Source organism: Orbicella faveolata, unplaced genomic scaffold, assembly GCF_042242905.1.
Source record: "Orbicella faveolata isolate gen_17 unplaced genomic scaffold, um_ofav_v1 contig_46, whole genome shotgun sequence".
In the NCBI taxonomy this organism is placed as follows: Eukaryota; Metazoa; Cnidaria; class Anthozoa; order Scleractinia; family Merulinidae; genus Orbicella; species Orbicella faveolata.
This window is the reverse complement of record NW_028301576.1, coordinates 9,390,635-9,411,330: the sequence shown is the minus strand read 5'-3', so window position 1 is coordinate 9,411,330 and position 20,696 is coordinate 9,390,635. Positions and strand designations below refer to the sequence as shown.

The 20,696-nt window shown below is 37.2% G+C and overlaps 1 protein-coding gene across 3 annotated transcripts in view; it reads right to left on the bottom strand.

The window, feature by feature from the left end:
• The window catches only part of LOC110051168 (protein FAM13A-like), a 29,646-nt gene extending 9,794 nt beyond the window's left edge, over nucleotides 1-19,852 (bottom strand). For 2 of the 3 annotated variants that reach the window (XM_089276607.1, XM_089276609.1), the window contains exons 1-18: nucleotides 19,539-19,851; nucleotides 18,809-19,281; nucleotides 17,104-17,206; nucleotides 16,444-16,563; nucleotides 15,737-15,814; nucleotides 15,423-15,490; nucleotides 13,532-13,595; nucleotides 12,606-12,728; nucleotides 12,280-12,337; nucleotides 11,457-11,547; nucleotides 10,931-10,977; nucleotides 10,506-10,554; nucleotides 9,666-9,811; nucleotides 7,048-7,119; nucleotides 2,840-2,887; nucleotides 1,853-1,959; nucleotides 1,180-1,275; nucleotides 712-908 (exon numbers count right to left, since the gene is read on the bottom strand). In XM_089276607.1, coding sequence (XP_089132733.1) covers nucleotides 712-908; nucleotides 1,180-1,275; nucleotides 1,853-1,959; nucleotides 2,840-2,887; nucleotides 7,048-7,119; nucleotides 9,666-9,811; nucleotides 10,506-10,554; nucleotides 10,931-10,977; nucleotides 11,457-11,547; nucleotides 12,280-12,337; nucleotides 12,606-12,728; nucleotides 13,532-13,595; nucleotides 15,423-15,490; nucleotides 15,737-15,814; nucleotides 16,444-16,563; nucleotides 17,104-17,206; nucleotides 18,809-18,928 — 1,587 coding nt within the window. In that variant the 5' untranslated portion in view covers nucleotides 18,929-19,281; nucleotides 19,539-19,851. Of the gene's footprint in view, nucleotides 1-711; nucleotides 909-1,179; nucleotides 1,276-1,852; nucleotides 1,960-2,839; nucleotides 2,888-7,047; nucleotides 7,120-9,665; nucleotides 9,812-10,505; nucleotides 10,555-10,930; nucleotides 10,978-11,456; nucleotides 11,548-12,279; nucleotides 12,338-12,605; nucleotides 12,729-13,531; nucleotides 13,596-15,422; nucleotides 15,491-15,736; nucleotides 15,815-16,443; nucleotides 16,564-17,103; nucleotides 17,207-18,808; nucleotides 19,282-19,538 lie in introns of all 3 variants that reach the window. The other variant, XM_089276608.1, reaches the window with a different exon arrangement.
• Between the last annotated feature and the right edge of the window lie 844 nt (nucleotides 19,853-20,696).

Here is a 20,696-nt window from a genome sequence, read left to right as displayed (position 1 = left end):
GACAGTGTACACTTTAGTATAGGTTAAGTCTGCACACGAGCCAAGTGGCTCATCAGGCCAGAGCTTATCCCAGTTTCCACAGCATGAAGCAACTAGGGGTATTCTACTCCCCCCTGGATGGGATGCTAGTCCATCGCAGGGTTACCTTCAGCATTAAATTTGCTGGTACTCATTTATACACCTGGGTGGAGAGAGGCACTGTGATAGTTAAGTGTCTTGCCCAAGAACACAACACAATGTCCCTGGCCAGGGCTCAAGCGCGGACCCTCAATCCGGAGATGAGCACACTAACCATGAGGCCTCCATGTCTCCACACACACTTTTGTATGCATTATGATAACAACTTATCTTATGTAAAAAAATAAAAGAAGCTTTTCTATGTTTTGTACTCTGAGCACAAAAAGAATTCAGTATATTATAGACATAGAAAACTTCAAGAGCTTTTTAATCAATCAATCAATCAATCAATCAATCAATCAATCAATCAAGCAAGCAAGCAAGCAAGCAAGCAAGCAATCAATCAACCAATCACTTAATCAATCCGTACATTCAGATATCAATCAATCTAGCCCTCAATCAATCAACAAGTCAGTCAGTCAGTCAGTCAGTCAGTCAGTCAGTCAGTCAATCAATCAATCAGAACACGTCAGAATTGAGTGATATGTATGTTACAGCAAGCACATGCAATAATCTTAAGTCAGAAACACTTACCACCCCAATAACAATGCCCCTCTTTTCAAAAATTTCAAATCCTTCAGATTTGGGCCTCTTCTTTAGAGGTTTCACTAGGTTTTCTTTCTCAAGTTGTCTGTTGTCCTGTCCTTCAGATTCAATAGTCTCCAGTTCTTCAATTGCTTCCATTACAGACATCTTTCCCGTTCTACTGTTTTCAATTGTATCATTGGTATCTGCAAAAGGTTAGAAATACGACATGTGTTTGATTGCTTACATGGACATGTACTTCGTGACTTCAAAATTGGAATCTCAATGAAACCTGTAAAAAAATGTAATTAAGTTGTTGAATCGAGTATCTTATTCACTTATTATACGTCTTACAAACTTTTGATAAAGTTTTGAAATTCACCATTCTAGGATTACACTGCATGAGCGCTATAACCTAAAAGTTTCTAATTGTAAATTGTTCATTACTGTGTGCCATAACTCAGCCAATTCACAAACCTGATGTCTCTTTCTGACTACTACCATTTCTTCTCCTCCTTCTTCTTTGTTTGCCAGTGTCCTCTTCACTGTAGTTACGGCTTGGCAACGGTGGACCTGTTTGTATTTAGAGTAAAATTTTAATTATAAGAGTTGGGCTTTGCTCAAAAGGATGTTTTTTGGGGAAAGGGGAAGACTTTTTTGAGTGGGAAGGAGGGATATGTCCTGGGGGGGGGGGGGCACTCCCATATAAAAATGATGGCGGTGCTCGTCATACCTTTTAGGGGTTAAAAAAATGGTTTTAGTACCTCGTATGGTGCTCAGCATCAAAAAGGCCACAGTAGGAGCTTTTGCAGTATCTTTTAGAGTATTGAACTGAACACAATTTGACAAGCAAATAATGTGTTGTTCTAGAATTGGTACCTCCTGGGGGTGGAAGCATTTCAAGCCACTCCCACAAAACAAGATCTTGGTACCTCTTAGGAGTCCTTTTCAAAATTTCTGATGAGCCCCCCTGTCCTTTTTATATGGAAGTCCCCCCCCCCCCCCAACAGGGCATACATGTATATATGGGGATCTTTATTAGAATGGGCTTGTGTTCAGAAAGGACATTTGAAGCTCACAAAATTTAGGTCCATATCGTAACATGCATCAAACTTCTTGCATTACAGCCAGCTGTAGGGGGGAGACATACCTTCATCACCAGATTCCTGTGAGTGTGGGCTGTTTTCATCTGTAGATGTCAGGTCAGGTCCAAACAAGTGCTCTTTGATAGTTTCATTGATTGCTTTCTGCACAATCCTACAGGAATAATCAAAATAAAATGTAATACATGTAAGTGTTCCATTAGCCACTCATTATGTCAATCCAGTATCTTTGAGTTTACTAGTGGATTAATTGATCTCCTTGGAAATATACTGATGCTTTGCCTCGTAAGCACACAAAACGGAAAAATGAACAAACAATTTTCTAATGGATTTGAAAAATTTTCAAACAATACATGTTACCTTGTGCGAGGTGGGATGGCCAAATGTTTAGTGTCCTGGACTCTCAATTGCACAGTCTCAGTTGGAGTCCTAGCAGGGGCTAGGTCACTGACCTGTTTTCCTGGGCAAAAAACCTTACTCTCATGGTGCCTCTCTAGAACTCAGGTGTATTAAATCCAATGCTGGGGGTTACCTTGCAATAGACTAGTAATCCTATCCAGTGGGAGGGGAGGGGAGGGGGTGTAGGAATATGCACTCTGTTCTTTTAATCTTTAATTGAACTGTAAGTTTAACAAATCAAATGTGGTTTAGCGTGGTCTATAATCTTATCGACAACAATATGCATCATCACAATGGTCAAAATGTTGTGGACTCACTCGGCTGTGCCTCGCGAGTCCACAACAAATTTTGACCACTGTGATGATGTGTATCATTGTCGATAAGAGTACAGACCATGCTAAATTACATTTCTATTTGTTTTTTACCACAATATCAATGTCAAAGAAACTGTTTTCTGTTCAGAGCGCGAGCTGAAAAAGGCATTGCGTAACACATTGATGTGAGCAGCATTGTCTGGACTCTTATCGACAACGGCAAATTAGACAATCAGATTGCGAGATAAGTAGCAATTGCAGTAAAATATGTAATGATTAATACTAAAATACACTGTACATGTACTCCCATAAAATACTTACTCCTTTCCAGCAGGTGGCTTGGGAGACTCTAGAGTGGGGCTTGAATCACTGTGAAGACAATATGACAGTCACATTTACATATTAAATCTACTGAATGCAGCACACACTTTTCTGGGTAAAATTCAATGTAGTACCATGTTTTTAAGAGGGGAAATAGGCCCAATACATGTAGTGAGAGTAATCAAAACTACAACAACACAGAAAGATCTGATTGGTCATGCACAAGCTTGATTTTAGCCCAAATAGGACAGTGCATGCATCATGCCTGTAGACAGTTTAGCTGGACAGCATGTATCATTCTATATTTTACACATGCCTTTTCTTGGACAGATGTAGTTGTCCTTTTCTTGTGCATCTTGGTCAAATTACATTCAACTGCTAAAATTTTAAGCCTTATTTGAATTTCACTGTAATAATTAACTGCGTGACCATGGGTTCTCCCTTTGCTCATGTTTTAAATCTTTTATCTTGGTGAACAGAAACAGGCTCCCACTTGGCCATCTTCTCAAATGAAACGTTCACAGCATTTGATATTTTACACAGTAGAACTATCATGCACTTATGTGCAAAAAAGCCAGCTCTTTTCATGGTGATAGCCACAAAGATTTTTAATAACAAATTATTCCTGTGGCACTATGTACTGCTCGAAGCTGTAACCTACATGTACATTTGCAATTGCGTAGATGTGTACATGTAAAGTCAACAAACATAGGCTGATGAAGTTTAAAATTGGGAAGTGAATTAGCTATAGGTATGACCTTTTAATTGCTTGGTTAAGACCATTTTCAGTAAATAGTGAGTTATTGGGTTGCATTTTTCTGGCTAGAAAACTGTTTTCTACTGATTTCAGACAACTTGAACTTTGGCTAGGTATGGACAGAATTATTTATTGCTGGTTGAAAAGTCAACAAATGTAAAGGAATTAAATGGAAAAGCCAATGGAATACCGTTCCCACGGTCAACATTTCACAAAGGGAAAGTATGAGCAGTTGTTTCTTCTGGTTTTGCCAGTAAATAGAGTTATTGTGTTGCTGCTATTTGACTACTGCTGCTTCATGGAACTGTTTCCTATCGATTCAGGATAATGCACTTTAAATTTCATGGTTTTCAAGGTTTTCAGCTTTCTTATAAGCTTCTTTGTTCATGGTCATCTTAAACATTTGCCACATTATCTTTCACACTTCCTGCTGTAAAAAGCCTGCTCTTTATTTAAGGTAGTAGATACCCACAAAAATGGCCAAATTTTGTCAAAACTGGAGTCCAGAAAGTATGACCACTGAAAACCATATTTAATCATAACTTATGCTACATTAAGACTTTAAGTCTTCAGCTACCTGTGGCAATAAGTTTTAAGAGGTTTCGTCAAATCCTGGCCGAGCTAAGGGGTGTTGACTAGGACCCCTACTGTGAAATAGCTACAATTTTGGGGCAGGTCAATCTCCTTCAAAACCTGTCCTAATTGGGCCGAATTTTCGTTGCAACTGCAGGAGACATGGTAGAATGCAATGACCTACTTTTCACCAGCTTCTGGGGGGTTCTGTTTCCATGGCAACAAGCAAACATAAAAGAAAACTTTTTTCCAGTTTGGCACTCATTTAATGATCTATGTATCACCTGTATGGCTTCAAAAACTACATCATTGCATTCTACAGGCAAAAATACACACCCCTGCCAACTTTGGTGAGAATTGGACAATTCGTTCTCTCAAACGACCTGCCCCTAAATTGCATAACCTCAAAAAACGTAACTTTTTCATCCCCAGATTTTACTACATTTTTGAATAATGAAATACATTTGAGACATTCTCAGCAGGTAAATGTTATTTAGACCTTAATAAAAAAGTATCTAAATAATGTTCGAAGTGAAAAATTAAAGTCCAAAAGCCCCAGGCTCATATGCTGGCCCCTCCTGCTCCTCATTCCTTTCACTGCAGCTTTTTCACTGACTGCGACGAATTTGGTACTGTTGTTTTGTTGCCTCTGAGGACTTTTCTGCAGGTGCACAGAGTCTCTGTTTATCAATGGCTGTCAGACCAGACTTGCAGTGCTCTCCAACCGCCAGGTTGAGCCCTCTTAGCATTGTTTGGACTGCTCTAGCACCCCATTGAAGAGGCAAACAGCAATAGCGCAAGCTGTCAACACTGTCTCAGGACCAGCAAAGAGTTTTTTTGGACTGATGTCCCAAACAAGGTGATTTAGGGCCTCATTGTTGTTCTGTGAGAGGCCTTCCAATACACTTTGGAGAAGGTTTCTGTCCCACAAAGCCTCAAATGTGGGAAGAATCTCTTGCATCACAGCAGGGGCCACATTCTTTGGGCTGAATGTGTTGGTGCCATTTGCCTGATCACACTGCCATTTGCACCATGAATCAGGCCCTTCAGGACAGTAGTCATGAAGTGGAGTGTCTTCAGTTGAGGCATAGTGGTTCCAAATGTGAATAGAAGCTGATCTTCTATTCACATCATAGAAATGGGATTTCCCTCGAATAATCCTCTCAGATGTTGGAAGCTCCGTGAAAGTTTTGCAATCATTGTTTGAGCATTGCAACACGAGAGTTCTCGCCAAGCCACAACCACTAACCTCTTCAAACAGTTGCAAAGTTCCTTGAAAGCACTCTTTACGAACAGCACAGGCTAAAATAACTCGCCTTAGAATGTCGACATCCTGGAATCGATATCCATTTGGCCTGTTGTAGGACTCCTTGCTCGATGCCTGAGACGAACTGTCATCTTCCAAGCGAAGCTTCTTCGCGGAGGGAGTTTTCTCTTTCTTCGAGTTAGGTTCGTCTTTAGGTTTCCGTGAACGTTTTCCCCGCGTAATCGATCTTCTAAGCGATCGAAATTTAGTTCTTGGCATTTCTAAGCGAAATTCTTCGAAAAAGCGAGCAAAAACTGTCTTCAAGGCGAGAGAAAGCTAAATATATTTTCACACTTTCGAAATACTGAGTTCCACGTTTCAGAAAGCTTCACGCTTCGTGTAAACTTGGTTCCAGTCTCCTCACGGTATACAAAGAAGTCCCAGGCGTCTCTGGAACAACGAAATCGGGTTTGGGTCTTTCGGGGTGCGTTTTGACCTCGAAAATTGACAAAAACAACGCGTATGCTAGCTGGTTACCATAGAAACGAGAAATAAACAAAAAATATACAATTGAGGGCCCTTTAGATTTTATTATTTTTAAAGTGCACAGGATAAGAAAAGCAAAAAATAAGCTCAGACATAAAAAATTTAGATATTGGGGAGGGTTTGTAGCTGCAAATAAGTTTCTTTCAGAATGATAACTTTTTTATGATTTTGCGGGTATCTACTACCTTAATTCTCAGTCTATACCATCAAATGGATCACTATGATGTCAAAATACATCCTCTAAATTCTGGCCAGAAGAGGCACAGGAAGATTTTGCCACTATTGTTTCCTTGGGATATACAAAAGCAGCAATATTTTTAAACACTAAATAAATATAAATTTAACTGGTTGGTGATAGTGTACTGAATTATGCATTATATGAAAGCTGCGAGCTTCTTAACAAGATCATAACATTAAGAGAAAATGGAATTTAAAAAAACAATCACTCAAATACTGACTCCTATGAATGTACATGTACTGTGGAAGGTGTCAATTTAGGTTGAAATGAATTATGTTTTTAAGGCTAGGAAAGAAAAATGTGCTGCGTTGCAGGCCTTGTGAAAGTTAAGCCCTGAGATTTGAATAAAATAGATGTGCTGCAAAAACATCTATTTATAAAAGAAATGAGCCTTGTGGGATTAAAATTAAGATTATTCACCGCTTTGCTTAAAATTACCAAAGTCGTTAAACCTACTGAGCTGCTACACAAGTATAAGTATAAATAAGGGTTCATTTGGAGCTCAAAGTGTGAATAGAGTCTTAGCTTTCAACGATGTTTTACTTCTTGATTACCAGTGAGCCACATTCAGAATTTAAGCTTCAAAATGTTTGAGATATATGAGCAAAGAACAGCAAAGAACAAACACAATTACTGATCACGAAGGGTTAATTACTCAATAGCTGATGGCAGAGGAAGAATACAAAGTTGAAAGAGCGGTATATTCTCCACAGAACACAACGAATTAAGCTCCTAGATAACTCCAGTAGATGCAGGTATTCATTTACATGTACATGCATGCATCCATTTTAAACAAATGTACATGAAATCTTCTAGAAGACATCTTTTGAAATTTACATTGTGCATACCTTTGATGAGCATTCCATGAAGGTGAAACAGACCTCATGTACATATCCAGGTCTTCTGTGGGTGACGAAATGCTAAAAGAAACATTAAAAAACAAAAAAAAAAAAAGGTTAGACAAAAATTAATGCAAATGAGAGCCCAGATAAACTTAGTTATAAATGCAATAATGATAAAATACAGAGCAATCAATAACCGACTAAAACAACACCTGCAGGATGTGTTGAATTTTCATTTCTACATTATGTGATTTTAATTATTTATGAAAGAAAATGGTGGTCAGATTATACATCAAATACATAATTGCATTCCCACAAGAATCCACTACAACTGAGCAGAACAAGCTTGTGACTTGACAAAGACCATTTTCTGTGTACATACAGGCAATTCATTATATTTACATTCATTCATTAAGAAAATCAATTTCAGACTGGGGTGTGATACATGTACATAACCCCTGACAACTTCCAAACTCCATGCATTTTCTGGCAGAAATTCAAAACAATCCAATTTAATAATGGATCTTTGGTGCACAAACAATTCAAAACTCTCAGACATTATGGCTGCACTAAACCACCCACAATACACACAAACATTAACTGCAGTTTCTCCTGTCAGTGAATCAGCCCATCTGTCAGTTAGCTATCTACATAAATTAAAGTGCAACTTGCATTTAAAAAAGATATGAATAAAAACACTTCTCTGTTTTAGAGCTCAGAAACTAAAATTTATTTTGCATTTTAAAAGACTTAAAAACGTCAGATAATAATTATTATTGTAAGTAGCTGATTCAACAAGATCTTTATAAATCCCAAAATGAACACAAATATTGGCTGTTTTGGTATTACATTTTGGGCTTATCTTAGTGGTTAAATGCTAAGATGTGAATAACACAACCAATCATTAAATTCTGGTCACATTCAAATGTGCAAATACTGTCAAAAGTTACATTAGCCATAAGTTCTCATGAAACAAGTTGATGCAAATGTAAGGAGAAACAAAGGATGACTGAATTGCATGTGGAGATACATATCAATTGTCACTTTGGTTCACAAACTCACTGTATTTTGTAAAACATACCTTGAATCAAACATACAATGCATTTGTGTCATAACCTCTCTAAGAGCTCACAAACAATGCCAGTGGCTACAATGAAGCTAGGAATGACTACTATAAGGCTTTAACAGGTGCATCATGATGTTCAATCAAGGTTTTTGATGTAGAACAGAAGACAACTCGCAACATTCTTAACACCGTAAACACTAAAATCACTTAGAAAGGAGATCAGAGTGACTGAAGGGGTAAAAATAAAATGCTCTGTCAGAGTTTGAAGCACATAAAACAAAGAGGGACATTTGCATCACAAATATTCAAATCACTGAAGCATAAAATAACACTTCAACACCTGCAAGAAATAAATATTATTTATCATCTATTGCTAGTGTCAAATGCTATAACTGCATGCCCCACTGATTAAAACAATACTGTATTTTATTACTTTTTTTCAAGAAAGACCAGAGGAATATCTAGAAAAAGATAAATCAGAAGAAATCAATGAAAGAAAAATACTTTTGTCTACTACTACACAAGCAAAATGCACATTTCCCTACAGTTGTAATATATATTAATTAATATATTCAATGTCACTTAAAATTCTTAACAGAGCATAATATGTTAAGTGCTCAGTGGATCCATATTTAACTTTTTAATTTATGACCTGGTCATAAGTGATCAAACAGTGTCAATCTTAATACACTCTATCTCTTCCAAAATAATGAGAAGAGGTTGTATGGCTCAAAATGAGATCACATGTGTTACCATTGCAAGTGCCTAAAGGTATTCCCTTAGACTGTTTTTGTAATGAAATTTACATAAATTACGAAATGCGCCAGAGAGGTTCAAAATATTTACCAGTTACGCACACTGCTTACTAATCAGTTGCCATTAACAACAGCCACTGTTGTTAGGGGCTACATTGGAACGTGATGTAATTAGTGGTTTCTTTTCATTTGTGACAAAGAAAGCTAAGTTCTCAGACTTCTCCAGTTATTCTTAACTACTGTTTTCATTAAATTTCTTTACAACATTTAAATGTGCTCCAAAATTTGTCTAGCACGTTAGAGCCCTGCAATGTAGAGGAAATTGAACATGGGAAACCAGTAATTCCTTGTTTGGGAACTTTTCTTTTGCTATTGCACTCTTTAATTCTATTCATGAGTGCTGTTTTGTCTACAGCTGCTACTAAATAACAGTCTTGTCTGATCTCTTGTATCAATATAGATAATACTTGCTAATTGTCGTGAAACTTCATTTACATACACTGTGCAATTTTACAACTACCACACAGGTTGAAACGAAAATGAAATTGGAAATTTATTGATCTTTAATTGAATAGTAATATCACATAGTTCTGTCACAAAACCGATTTTGAATATTAAATACAGTATATCAGAGAATTTCTATTAATAACAAAAGCAATCTTTCATTTTAGAAACAAAGGGACTAGCCTACACATAAATGTAAGTGGAAAAAAAAATCTGAGGCAAACATCAAGAAAATACATTATATACACTATACCTCTCAGAATTTTTTTAAATGTAAGAAATCCAGAAGCTAAACTTACTGAGCAATAGGTTGTAACATTTTCTTTGGTTTCTTGACTGTGGCATAAGTAGGGCCATCTTCCTGTATTTTCTCCTTGTCTTCCTGTCCGGTTAATTGAAATGACTCCTCATCACTGGCTGAACTTTCATTCTTTTCATTACCAGCCTGTACAAAAACATGCACAAATCACCACCACAACATGAAAGTATTAAAACTAGTTAATGAGATATTTGTCCATTACCAGTCTGCTACTAATTAATAAGCTAAAGAATGCGTACTTTACGGTTGGAAAGATCAAGATTAAAATACAATTTGTCCAATTTTGGTGCAGTTTAATAGTCAGTGTTTTGACTTGTACCACCCCTCACCCCCGAAGAAATAAAAAATAAAAGATTGCTACACATGACAAATCAAATGCATTTGCCATTACTTTGTGAGAAAGATGGTAGCCTGGTAATGGTTACTGAGTGTGCCAAAATCCAGGTCCAGCAACCAGGTTCAAGCCCTAGGCAAGACAACTGTGTTATGCTCTATTGAACAAAACTCTTTAATCCATCTCACAGTGCCCCTCTTCATGTGTCAGAATGGGTTCTGGCAAATTCAATGCTGGGGATACCGGTAACCCTGTGATGTGCTTTCATCCCATTCAGGGGTTGGTGGGGGGGGGGGGGGGGGTAGAAATACATGTACAGTATACTAGAAAATGTTAATTGGAAACTGGGATAAGCTCAGGCAAGATGGGACAATAATATTTGACTAGATGCGTCTACCTTTAATGTCACTAAGAATAAGATAATGGAATTGCAGTTTATACAAGGCATAAAGATTACTCTCAAAAGCCTTCTATTTGTATTTGCACCTTTTGAAGATGTTTCTTTCTTGCCAACAGTGTTGGAGAGTCATTTGCCCTGGAAAAGACAATAATGACATGATACATTGGTGCATGAGCAGAGTTTTCATTAACTATTGAGTCAGGAACTTCAAGGCGTTAATGATGCAATGCCTTGTTACAAGTATTTTGGTTTCTGGTATTAAGCTACATGTACTTACAGAGTGCATCAAGTGCTACAGTATTTACAACTTGGCAATCACACACCAGGGTCCTAAATAAAGCCTTTTCCGGCCTCCCTAGGGGCGGGCAAGGACATTTCCTGGAACCGCACAATACATCTACAGACAAAAGCTCAATCATTGCAGTCATGGAAAGTTGTTACAAGGCCTGAACTTTGTGAGTGAAGCTGAAGAGAAGCACGTTAATTCTATTTCTTATGATCAAAAACTCACTTGGCTTCCTGAACTCTGAATATGTCTGTGGTAGCATAAGGAGACACCTACAAAGGAAGCAGCCTTTAAATGTGATCTGAATTGGGAAACATTGGTTACAAATATTGGTTGCCAAATTTAGACTATCCCAAGAACCACTCAGCATTTTAGGTTTCATTGTGGATTACAGTGTAGACTGCCATATATCTCTAGCAATATCAACATGGAAAAAAGTTGATACACATTTGAAAGCTTGCAATAATGTACATACTGTAAGATAGTTAATAGCCTTCATAATAACTTCACTAAACAGATACCGCCTTCAAGGGGGTTTTGATATAATTTATTTTTTACTGTAATCATCTAAAACAACTGATTTGGAAGGAGTTCACAATGTGTTTTACAAATCCTTACCCTTGGCATAAATGTACATTTCCTTTTTGTCCACAATGTGATGTTATACATGTAGCATGTTTGAACTAGACCCTTATAAGTTCACAACAGTACAATATTTACACTGACGAGAAATTTTAAACACTTTTCAAACCTCAAATAAGGTGTCAAAATCTTCTATGAATGTGCAAACAATTGCATTGGTGTGTCCCTGTTCTCGAAGACCTTCAATTCCATCACCACATCTAGAACAAAGCAAAATTAATGCATTGGTAATCCTCAGATATTTGCCATGTACCCTTTCGTTGCACCCTTCCTATAATCAGACAGCTGGGTAACTATGCTCTCCCTCAGTCAGATATGTTCCCTGACATTTTGCTAGACTAGTCGAAAAAAAAAAATTGAACCCCTCTCATAAATGCATTCAGCAACAATGAACATTAGTCTGCACCTGTTCAAATTTTAATTACATTCAATGGCTCCATAATTGTAACTAAAATATGTATATGTGTGTGTTTGGGGGGGGGGGGGGGGGGGAGGAGGAAGGGAATAGAGTATACATCTAGTGAAGGCGGTGTGGCCTAGTGGTTAGGGCACTGTATTTGTAGTCTGAAGGTCCTGAAGTCAAATCCTCTTCAATCCCTGCCACGAGATGGATTTGTGTTTGGTGGTCCCAGATTCAACTCCTCCACAGTTTGTAAATAGCCAACTGGTACAGTGTAAGCCTCCTGTCGGTTGGGATTTTAAATAAGTTTCTCTACTTTAATTTACAGTATCATTTTGTTTGCTTATTTCAGTGTCCGCAATTAGTACAGCAGTGCTTAACAATTGAACACTTACACAATAAACAGGATTTGTTTTATTTTATCATTTTAGAACATCCTATGATGATTTAAAGAATAATTACATGCAATGAAAGAACTGTGGTTATCAATTCTTTCTTCTGCATTTGAACTCAACAAATATCGGGCTTTTACCTGAAAAAGTTTGGTCCAAATACTATAGCCAAAGCCATTGAACTCATTTTATTATTTTCTATAAAAGAACAAAACATACAATCAACTACACGTAGGTGACAGCACTGCAAAAGCAGAACCCACATAATTTTAATTATATCAGCAAGAAAAGAATGTGCATGTGGCATGTTGCATGTTGCAAAAAAAATGCTACAGTGGTGTAGCTCTACTAAACACAGTAACTTTGGGACAAATGTTCATTAATGAAAACTATTTGAGTGAAATTTGAGTGAAATCACGACAAGCTTTCGTGGAATGTTTTGTTGAACTAAGTGGCCAAAACTTACCTTCATTCATGGATACCTTCACAAGAAAGTTGCACAGGTACTTTAGCAACTGATAATTAGATGTTGGAAGCTTCTCAAGCAGTGCCTTGATTTCAGGTAAACCACCCCTGTTGCCCTTGTGAGCTAAAAATGGCAATTGAAAAAAGTAATACGATACAGTTAGCTTTTTCAACAAGATTAAAACAAATACATTTTGGGACATCTTACTTAAGACTACCACACACTAGCTGATTTTTTGTTGTAGAACTGCAGATTTTTTGTCAGGGTAAAAACTTGCCGGGCCATCACCTTGTCGCACACTAGCCAATTTTTTGTTGTGACTAACCGCGTTGAGGCTTGGGGCCAAGTCATCCAAAATCAAGAGGGCACCTATTCCACTGACATTACTCTCATGACATTTCCTAACCGGTTGAGGTGTGCGCGAGCACTGAAAAATTGTCTTAGTTCACCACACACCAGCTGACAAGGCCCAACAAGGCCTGACAAGGCCTGACAAGACGTTTGGAGATCTAGCACTGTCAGATATCACCCATCAAGCCCTGATCTTGTCGCAGACTCATCTGAATTCACCACACACTAGCTGACAAGTGTGCTGTGGCCTTTATACTAGGAAAACAACAATGGAAGTGACAAAGTAAATAGAGCAGAAATGGGAGCAAAAAGGTGATGTATGATATTGCCAAACACCTGAGAAGTTATGTTCATGAACATAAGTGTTGTTCTCTGTTTTCTCATGATTGAGTTAGAAAGGACAATTATTATTATTTTGTATCTGCTCTGACTGGTTGGTTCAGAAAGATTACATGGAAAAGAGGTTCTTCAAGCTCAAGTCGTGGTTGGCATAAATCCTATGTTACATGGTCCAGGTTTCTGTCATCAGATAATTTTATGCTGTACATGTATAATTCATTCTTAGCCTGCCCTACCTTGATGTATCTTGATAAAGTCCGCTGTCATACTCTGAGGGATGGGAGGGTCAGGTAGTTCTCTCTACAAACATAACATATATCATGACATTAGCAGAGTTACTGACCATTGTTTTGGTCATGTTCAATAGACTTGGCTCTGTACTACCAGTAATGAACTAAGTTTGCTAGTACATGCCTGACGAAACCAGCTTGAACTGTCTGCCATTGAGAAGTGTCTACATTGAAGTAGGGAGAGGGATCAAATTTACATTGTATGTTTTACGTAAGAGAGAAATCTGCTCGACACTATTTAATTTGTAATAATTCTATGTACACTAATATTATTTAGTGTTCACAAGATAAACCCCATTTCACTAGCTAGCGTACATGTAAGTGTCGTTATAAAAATGTGCAGAGCCTTGCATGTCTAAAAAAATTTGAAATTTGAAATCTCAGAATTATTTTAATCAAATTTTGACATGGTGTTTTTATTTTAATAATTGTCACAGAAATGTGCTAATTTGCTAACTATACAGTAGTCCAAACATTCCTAAGTCACTGACATACATGACATGAACTGTATTAGGTAATTTCAAATTTGTCCTGACTAATCTTTACTAGAGGAAATACCTGAACATACACTGCATACACTGCACATGTACAGGGTACATGTAAAATTGATAAATTACTACTAAGTCAGCTACATTTGTACATTGTACTAAACTGCTAAGGTTCAACAGTTGGTGAAAGTGCTCAAAAGCAACTGCAGGCCAGCCTGCAGAACAGGTAGATTAGTGGGGCAGTGAGTGAGACGAGATACACCAGCGTGGAGTGCGACTACGAGCATGAAGCACAAGACGAAAAAATCCGCCTGTAGTCACACCATTGTTTATGCTTTACCGCCCCCTTGAAATAATTGGCATATAAGAATGAGAGAGAACAATAATAATTCAATTTATCGGCCCGAAAAAATGTCTCAAGTAACCAATTTACCAATGTATACATGACGCAAAACAGTCAACAGACTGAACATCTAAATTTAGCTAAATTTCAATCATGTATAAACCTAAACATCACACAGAAGGAGATGAAAAGCTCGAACAAATTCAGGATGAAAGAAACATAACTTTGACGACACAGAACGGATCTCTAAGATTTTCGACGTAACACTACAGCAGTCTCTGGTGATGCTGGACAAAGCTAAACTATGATCCGTGGTATTAAATAAACAAGCCACATAACTTAATAACACAGTTTTAATCTAACAACCAGGCCTGGAATGCAAGTAATCAACATAATAACCAACTTTGTTCCTCCAGAGTGAATAATTTAAAAGAGATACAACATACGTTTCTGCAAGAGAAATGAGGCAAGCCAAACCACACTCGGCACATGGCAAATTACAGAGGTGTCAAACTCTACAAAGCAATAGATAACAGCTGAAACCATGCAGAGCTTTGACCTCTAACAGTCCAACGGTTCTACTTTACTTTTAAAAAAGTCCCCCTGATAACACAACAACATTAAGTACCCTACAGAAACAAGTGAGGACCAAAATAAAAGGTCAGGAGGCTGGCATTTATAAGAGAATGGCAAATGTAGAAATGTCATGAGCTGTAGGAGTCCGTGTAGGACCGTCACCCAATTTAACACATGTTTTTTCTCACGTTCTGACGTCACATGGCTTAAGGCAACCAATCAGCAAAAACCATTTGCCAGGCGAATCGTTGGAAGAGCATAAACAATAGTGTGACTACAGGCAGATTTTTTCGTTACTTTGTGAATTGTTTCCACTACAGGCAAGTTCAGCCTAACATCGTGGGCATGTCAACAACACTTAGCAATCACAGATCCACCTTGCTAGAATACTACATAATTGAATATTGAACACTTGATAATTTCTTCTTACCAAAAAAAGTTTAAGCAAGCCTGCTACAGCCATTACATCTCCCTTTTGTTCCAAGTTTGCTTCACCATCTAAAAAAAGAGAATAATTATCAGTAATACACCAAAACCAGCATGTTCATTATAGATACCCAGATATACTCAACCATCACATCACAATGTTAATGTGATTTTAAATATTTAAGTTGGCAGCTAGCTTTATTTAATTCCAGGATCCACCTGGAATGTGTTATTGAAAGTCTTCAGTTTACATTGTATTATTTTTTAAGAAAACAATTTATAAAATTTATAACTGATAAGTATTCAAAGTGACATTACCTTTGTCGTATGTCGCCTTCAGTGATTCAACCACTTTATGATTACCACTTATACGGAAAATTCCCTCATGACTCATACCTAAGAAATAAAAACCAAAATTGAACAAGTTTGTAAACATTACAGCTAACTACATAATAATAACATTACTTCCAATTTAATCTTCAACTGAAAAACTTCGAAAGAACATTTTCTGACAGCTTGAATGAACATGTAAGCTTAGAGTGCAAATTTCTCCTGTCTATTCAAGTATAGGTCAGTTACAACTTGAGGCTAAAATGGGAAGCTGCAGTATATTGTGAAAGGCTGTAAGTTATTCAATCTAGAGAATACTCTTTTACCACCACAGGGGTTCTTAGCAGAGGGGTGGGCATAGGAAAAAGGTCGAAGAGTAAATACCTGAGACTGATGTCCACCAGTACACTCACTCACTTCTTATACATGTAACTAGACAAGATCACCACCAGGCTTCAAAGTTTCAACACAAAAATTTTCTTCTTACCGGTATATAGTGTATAGGTTAAGTGTTACCTGAGGAATTTGGGAATGCCAAGGTGCTGAAATATACTTTTATTCACAGCTTCACAAAACCTATATACAACAAGTTACTGAATGTATATGCAAGTTGTGAACTGACTTTGAAACCAGGATGCCTTTTGTTCAAGACAATGATAATTATAGGCAATGAAACAACATTTAGTAGCACCAACCATGTTTTGCAAGGTATTCCACTATGTTGGTGATGATGGGTGGCACTTCACATCCTTCAGACCTTCTCAGTAATTCATCAATAGAAACTCCAAATGTTTTGTTGGTCATTACTGTCACACCTTGAAGTATTGAGAAAGGAAAGCACTTTACTTAACATTTAAAAAAAATTGCTCAACCACAGCAAACAAATAGGTTACCTGAAATGCATGTACATGCTACACTATAATTCAATACATGCTTGTCAGGACAATCAGTCTTATTTTGGTCTAAATTATGCCTGATATATTTTATCTCAGTCTATCTTCACGGAAAGATGTTAATACAATGATGATTTCCCATAGCTTCCAGAAAATTGTACAGATCTATAGATCTTTATTCGTATTTCTTTTGAGGGAAAGATCATGTACATATATTTATCTTTGTGCTTAGAAATTATGTGTTATAACATTGGCATTGATCAGTCCTGGATGGTTGTTAGTAATTAGAATACTAAATGATTATTTGATCACTAATAGATGGTTATCTGAGATAATTACCAAAAACATCCATCCCTATGCCAGGTTAGAGACAAAGGACATTTCACAAATTAAACTGCCATGTTATTCCATGTCTCCTGTTTTTGTGATGCACTGTGATCAAACTAAATATAGAAAGCTTACCGCCACTCAGGTTTCTTCTTTTTACAAGAGGTGAGCTTATTTTCTTTTTCATTTTCGCTATTTTTGACTCTGAAGTCTGCGGCACAGAGAGCTGATCTGAACCCTTGAATCAAAAACAATTCAGGATTAAAAGGTTGACGAAACTTCCACCATATCTATAAACATCTTATATAAAAGCGATTTATATAATCCTCATGATATTGGCAGCGCATGACCTGGAGTTTGCGAAACCTACGTTGTTGATACATGTACATTTCAAAGTGAGTGGAATATTTATTTATGCATGGAATATTTATTTATATGAAAAGGAAGTCTTAAGGTGTATGTACATCCATCATTGAGGTAATTTTTATTGTACTGGGGAAACATAAATTTCTACCCCAAAATTAGATCTGATTTACAATTGAATAAATATTTTATATGGGAACTTTATATTTATACAGAAAAAAAATACCCACTAAATAAGTATTTTTGTACTGTCACTGTTATAAATATTTCTGTAAAAAAAAAAAAACCCTGTAATAATTGTTTTTGCACTGTAATAAATATTTTCGCACTGCAATTAATAGTTTTTTACTGTCATAAATATGTTTGCATGGCATGTATGGGCGATTGCAAGCATGTTAATGCAAACTCTTTTGTCAAAACACATCACTCACCTTCTTGGTCACACCTCTTAAATAGATTATTGAAGATTTATTTATCGTATCTATAAAATAAAATTCTTGATCTTGATTGGTTCTCCGCACGCCTATTTGCCGCGTAATCGGTGAATGATCATAAGGGTGTCCAATTACAGGTATCCAATTTGAACTTTTTGTAAAAATTTGGACACCTGTAATTGGAAACCTACGTGATTCACAGGTCAATTGCACACGCTTTAATGGCTTTCTTTGCAATGTTTCCTACAGTTTTCAAAACTCATGAAATGCGCCACATATGTTTTTGCTCAAAAGAAGTTCTCAAAAGACATTTTTAATTCTGAAATTTGCTATAGATACGATTAATTAGTAATTGGACCTTGCATCATACAATTCAGTGATTAATCGTGCTTGTAATTTCAAATAGGCCTCGCCCTTCGCGCTTGTCCAATTTTGAAATTGCTTGTGTGATAACTCCCTGAATTGTACTCCACTCGGTCCAATTACTATTACTAATAGGTAATCAAACCCACCCAACGCACACCCACTACCACACCCACAACAAATTGTTTCAAACTGTACCAAAATATAAATAATTTTAGGCTCACAAATGGCTGGAATAGCAATCTTGAAAGATTACACTTCAAAATTTCAAATTGATTTGTATTCCATTGTGAACAGGAAAGTCTGATGTCTGATTACAAGATAACTGACATAAACCAGACAGTTCATTAACACAAAGCCATTACTAACCGCAATCAATGAGGAAGAAACAAATCTGTTCCGATAATTAAATTAATGTATTAAGAAGCAAAATTAAGAAGAATGCAAAACCCTTGTATAATGTATTACTGGTAGCCAGCTCAACACCCACCAAATCTTACATGTCAAAGTACCACTACAACTGAATAGAAACTGAAAGAGTAATAAAAAAATAAAATCTGGAAATAATGTTCCGGCCAACCTTACTCAGCAAAAGGGTTAGTTTTATTTTTCCACTTAAGCTTTATCGCCAGGCACGTAGCCTTAATTCTCACGAGTGATCGCGGAATCTCAGATCTTACCTGTTGGCTTCTGACGGAAACGCTCGACTCGGAAGCACATATCAGCATCGGACGAATTGCCTGGGAGAGACCTGTTTCTAAGCTATGCTGTCGATTGACCCCTCCGTCTCTCTGACTCATAGATCCGTGCTTTGTAAGTCACATTCAGAGTTTATATCTTATGTCCCGTAAAATAAACAGCGCACAGAACCTACTACAGCAACCATACACTTCGCAAGCCACTTCGCTTCACGACCAAAAAAAAATCGTCGTACCAGAATAAAGTTTCCTTAGAGCTCACTCCCCATGGTGTGCAGAATTGTCTTTGAACGTTAACAAAACCAGGTGGATTTTACGACACAAAACCATTACATGTTTCTCCCGAACTGTTTGAAACTGGCATGATCCCGCGCGATTTGTAGAGCAGGTACAGATGAAATTTTAATAAAACAGTCCGAAGTAAATACCAGTCGTTTGCTGTGATGATTTTCCACCTAAACAGAACATAGGTAAAGTTAAGCCAGTCATAAACTAAAAACACAACTTCGCTTTCTGTATTTGTTTCCAACACAACGCCTTTGGCAATTTCCAAGGCAAACAAAAACTAACGAGATCTCAGACGTTCGGGGTTTAGATTTCATAGTTTATAGTAACAGAGACTCAAAACAGTACACAGAATGCCTTGTAACAACTGATAAATTAGCTGAGGCACTTACGACGATCAAAGTCAAAGAATTCATTTATACTATACCTTGTTGAAAAAGACTTTCTAAGAGCTGCAGTGTTAGAAAAGTAAATAATGAATAACAATGAATTTTCCCTCTAAAAGGACCAAAAATGTCACCGGATATTCACTCAGTCCGTTGCCATCCCACGCTACCAGCACAATATAGCTGCACTTCTAGGTTTTCTTTGCTCGAGTCTATCACTCTCAGGTTTTGATTAAGAAGTACAGGTACTTGTATATCACTTATTCCCAAATACAGCCTGAAAAACCCGCGATATTCGACTGGACCTAACCCGCCACTCAATTTCTTTAGATCAACTATCAAGCTTGTTTTGCTCAAAATTTGCGTGTAAATACAAGCACATGTCACAATAGCCAATCACAAAACGCGATTTCAGTCACATGACAATATCCCGTGGATCAGCGCGGTCAATTTTTTAAAAATGGAAGTGAAAGTTTCGTGGGAATTTTCAAAATAATTGAAATGAAAGACTGTAAAAGAGGAATCATGGTATTTTATAATGTGGTTCTGTTTTGTATTCTTTCACCAAAGCAATGATGTCTCTTCAGTGAGATATTCCTTTATTATTTATTGCTACGTAAAAAATTAGCTTCTGTTACTTTTAGAAGCTAAAAATGAATTCAAGGTTACTGTCTTTAACTTAAGATAATCGTCACCTGAATTGAGATTTGTTTACATAATTGAAAGTCGTTTCATTATCACTGTTATGGAAATTTATGCAGGACAAACTAAAACCCTCCTCCTTCCTTGGCCAATTTAATTTCTGAGAACGAAAGACACGAAACGTTCTTTTTTTTTTTTTTTCGGAAGGAACCCTGATTTTTCTTGCCTCGGATAATCGCGGTCCGATAGTCTCTCGTTCGTCCATTTGATTTCCTCCTGACCCTTTTGGCCTGGGTTTCCGAGGATCCCGGGCCGAGGATGCGGTTTTTCGAGCCTTGTTTACCTGAACCTCCAATTAATTCAAGGGATTTATTGCTCTCTTCCTTCCAAAAAAAACTTCTTAACCCTCAATTTTTTTCGAAGGGGTTTTGTAAGCTCTTGTAGCTTTTTGTGAGACTTGTAGCTTCTTGCGAGACCCTCGACGAGCAGTGTTTCGACGTAGTTATACCACATACCTACCTTTTGGCTGTCTCAACCGCTGAACATAGAGAACAAGG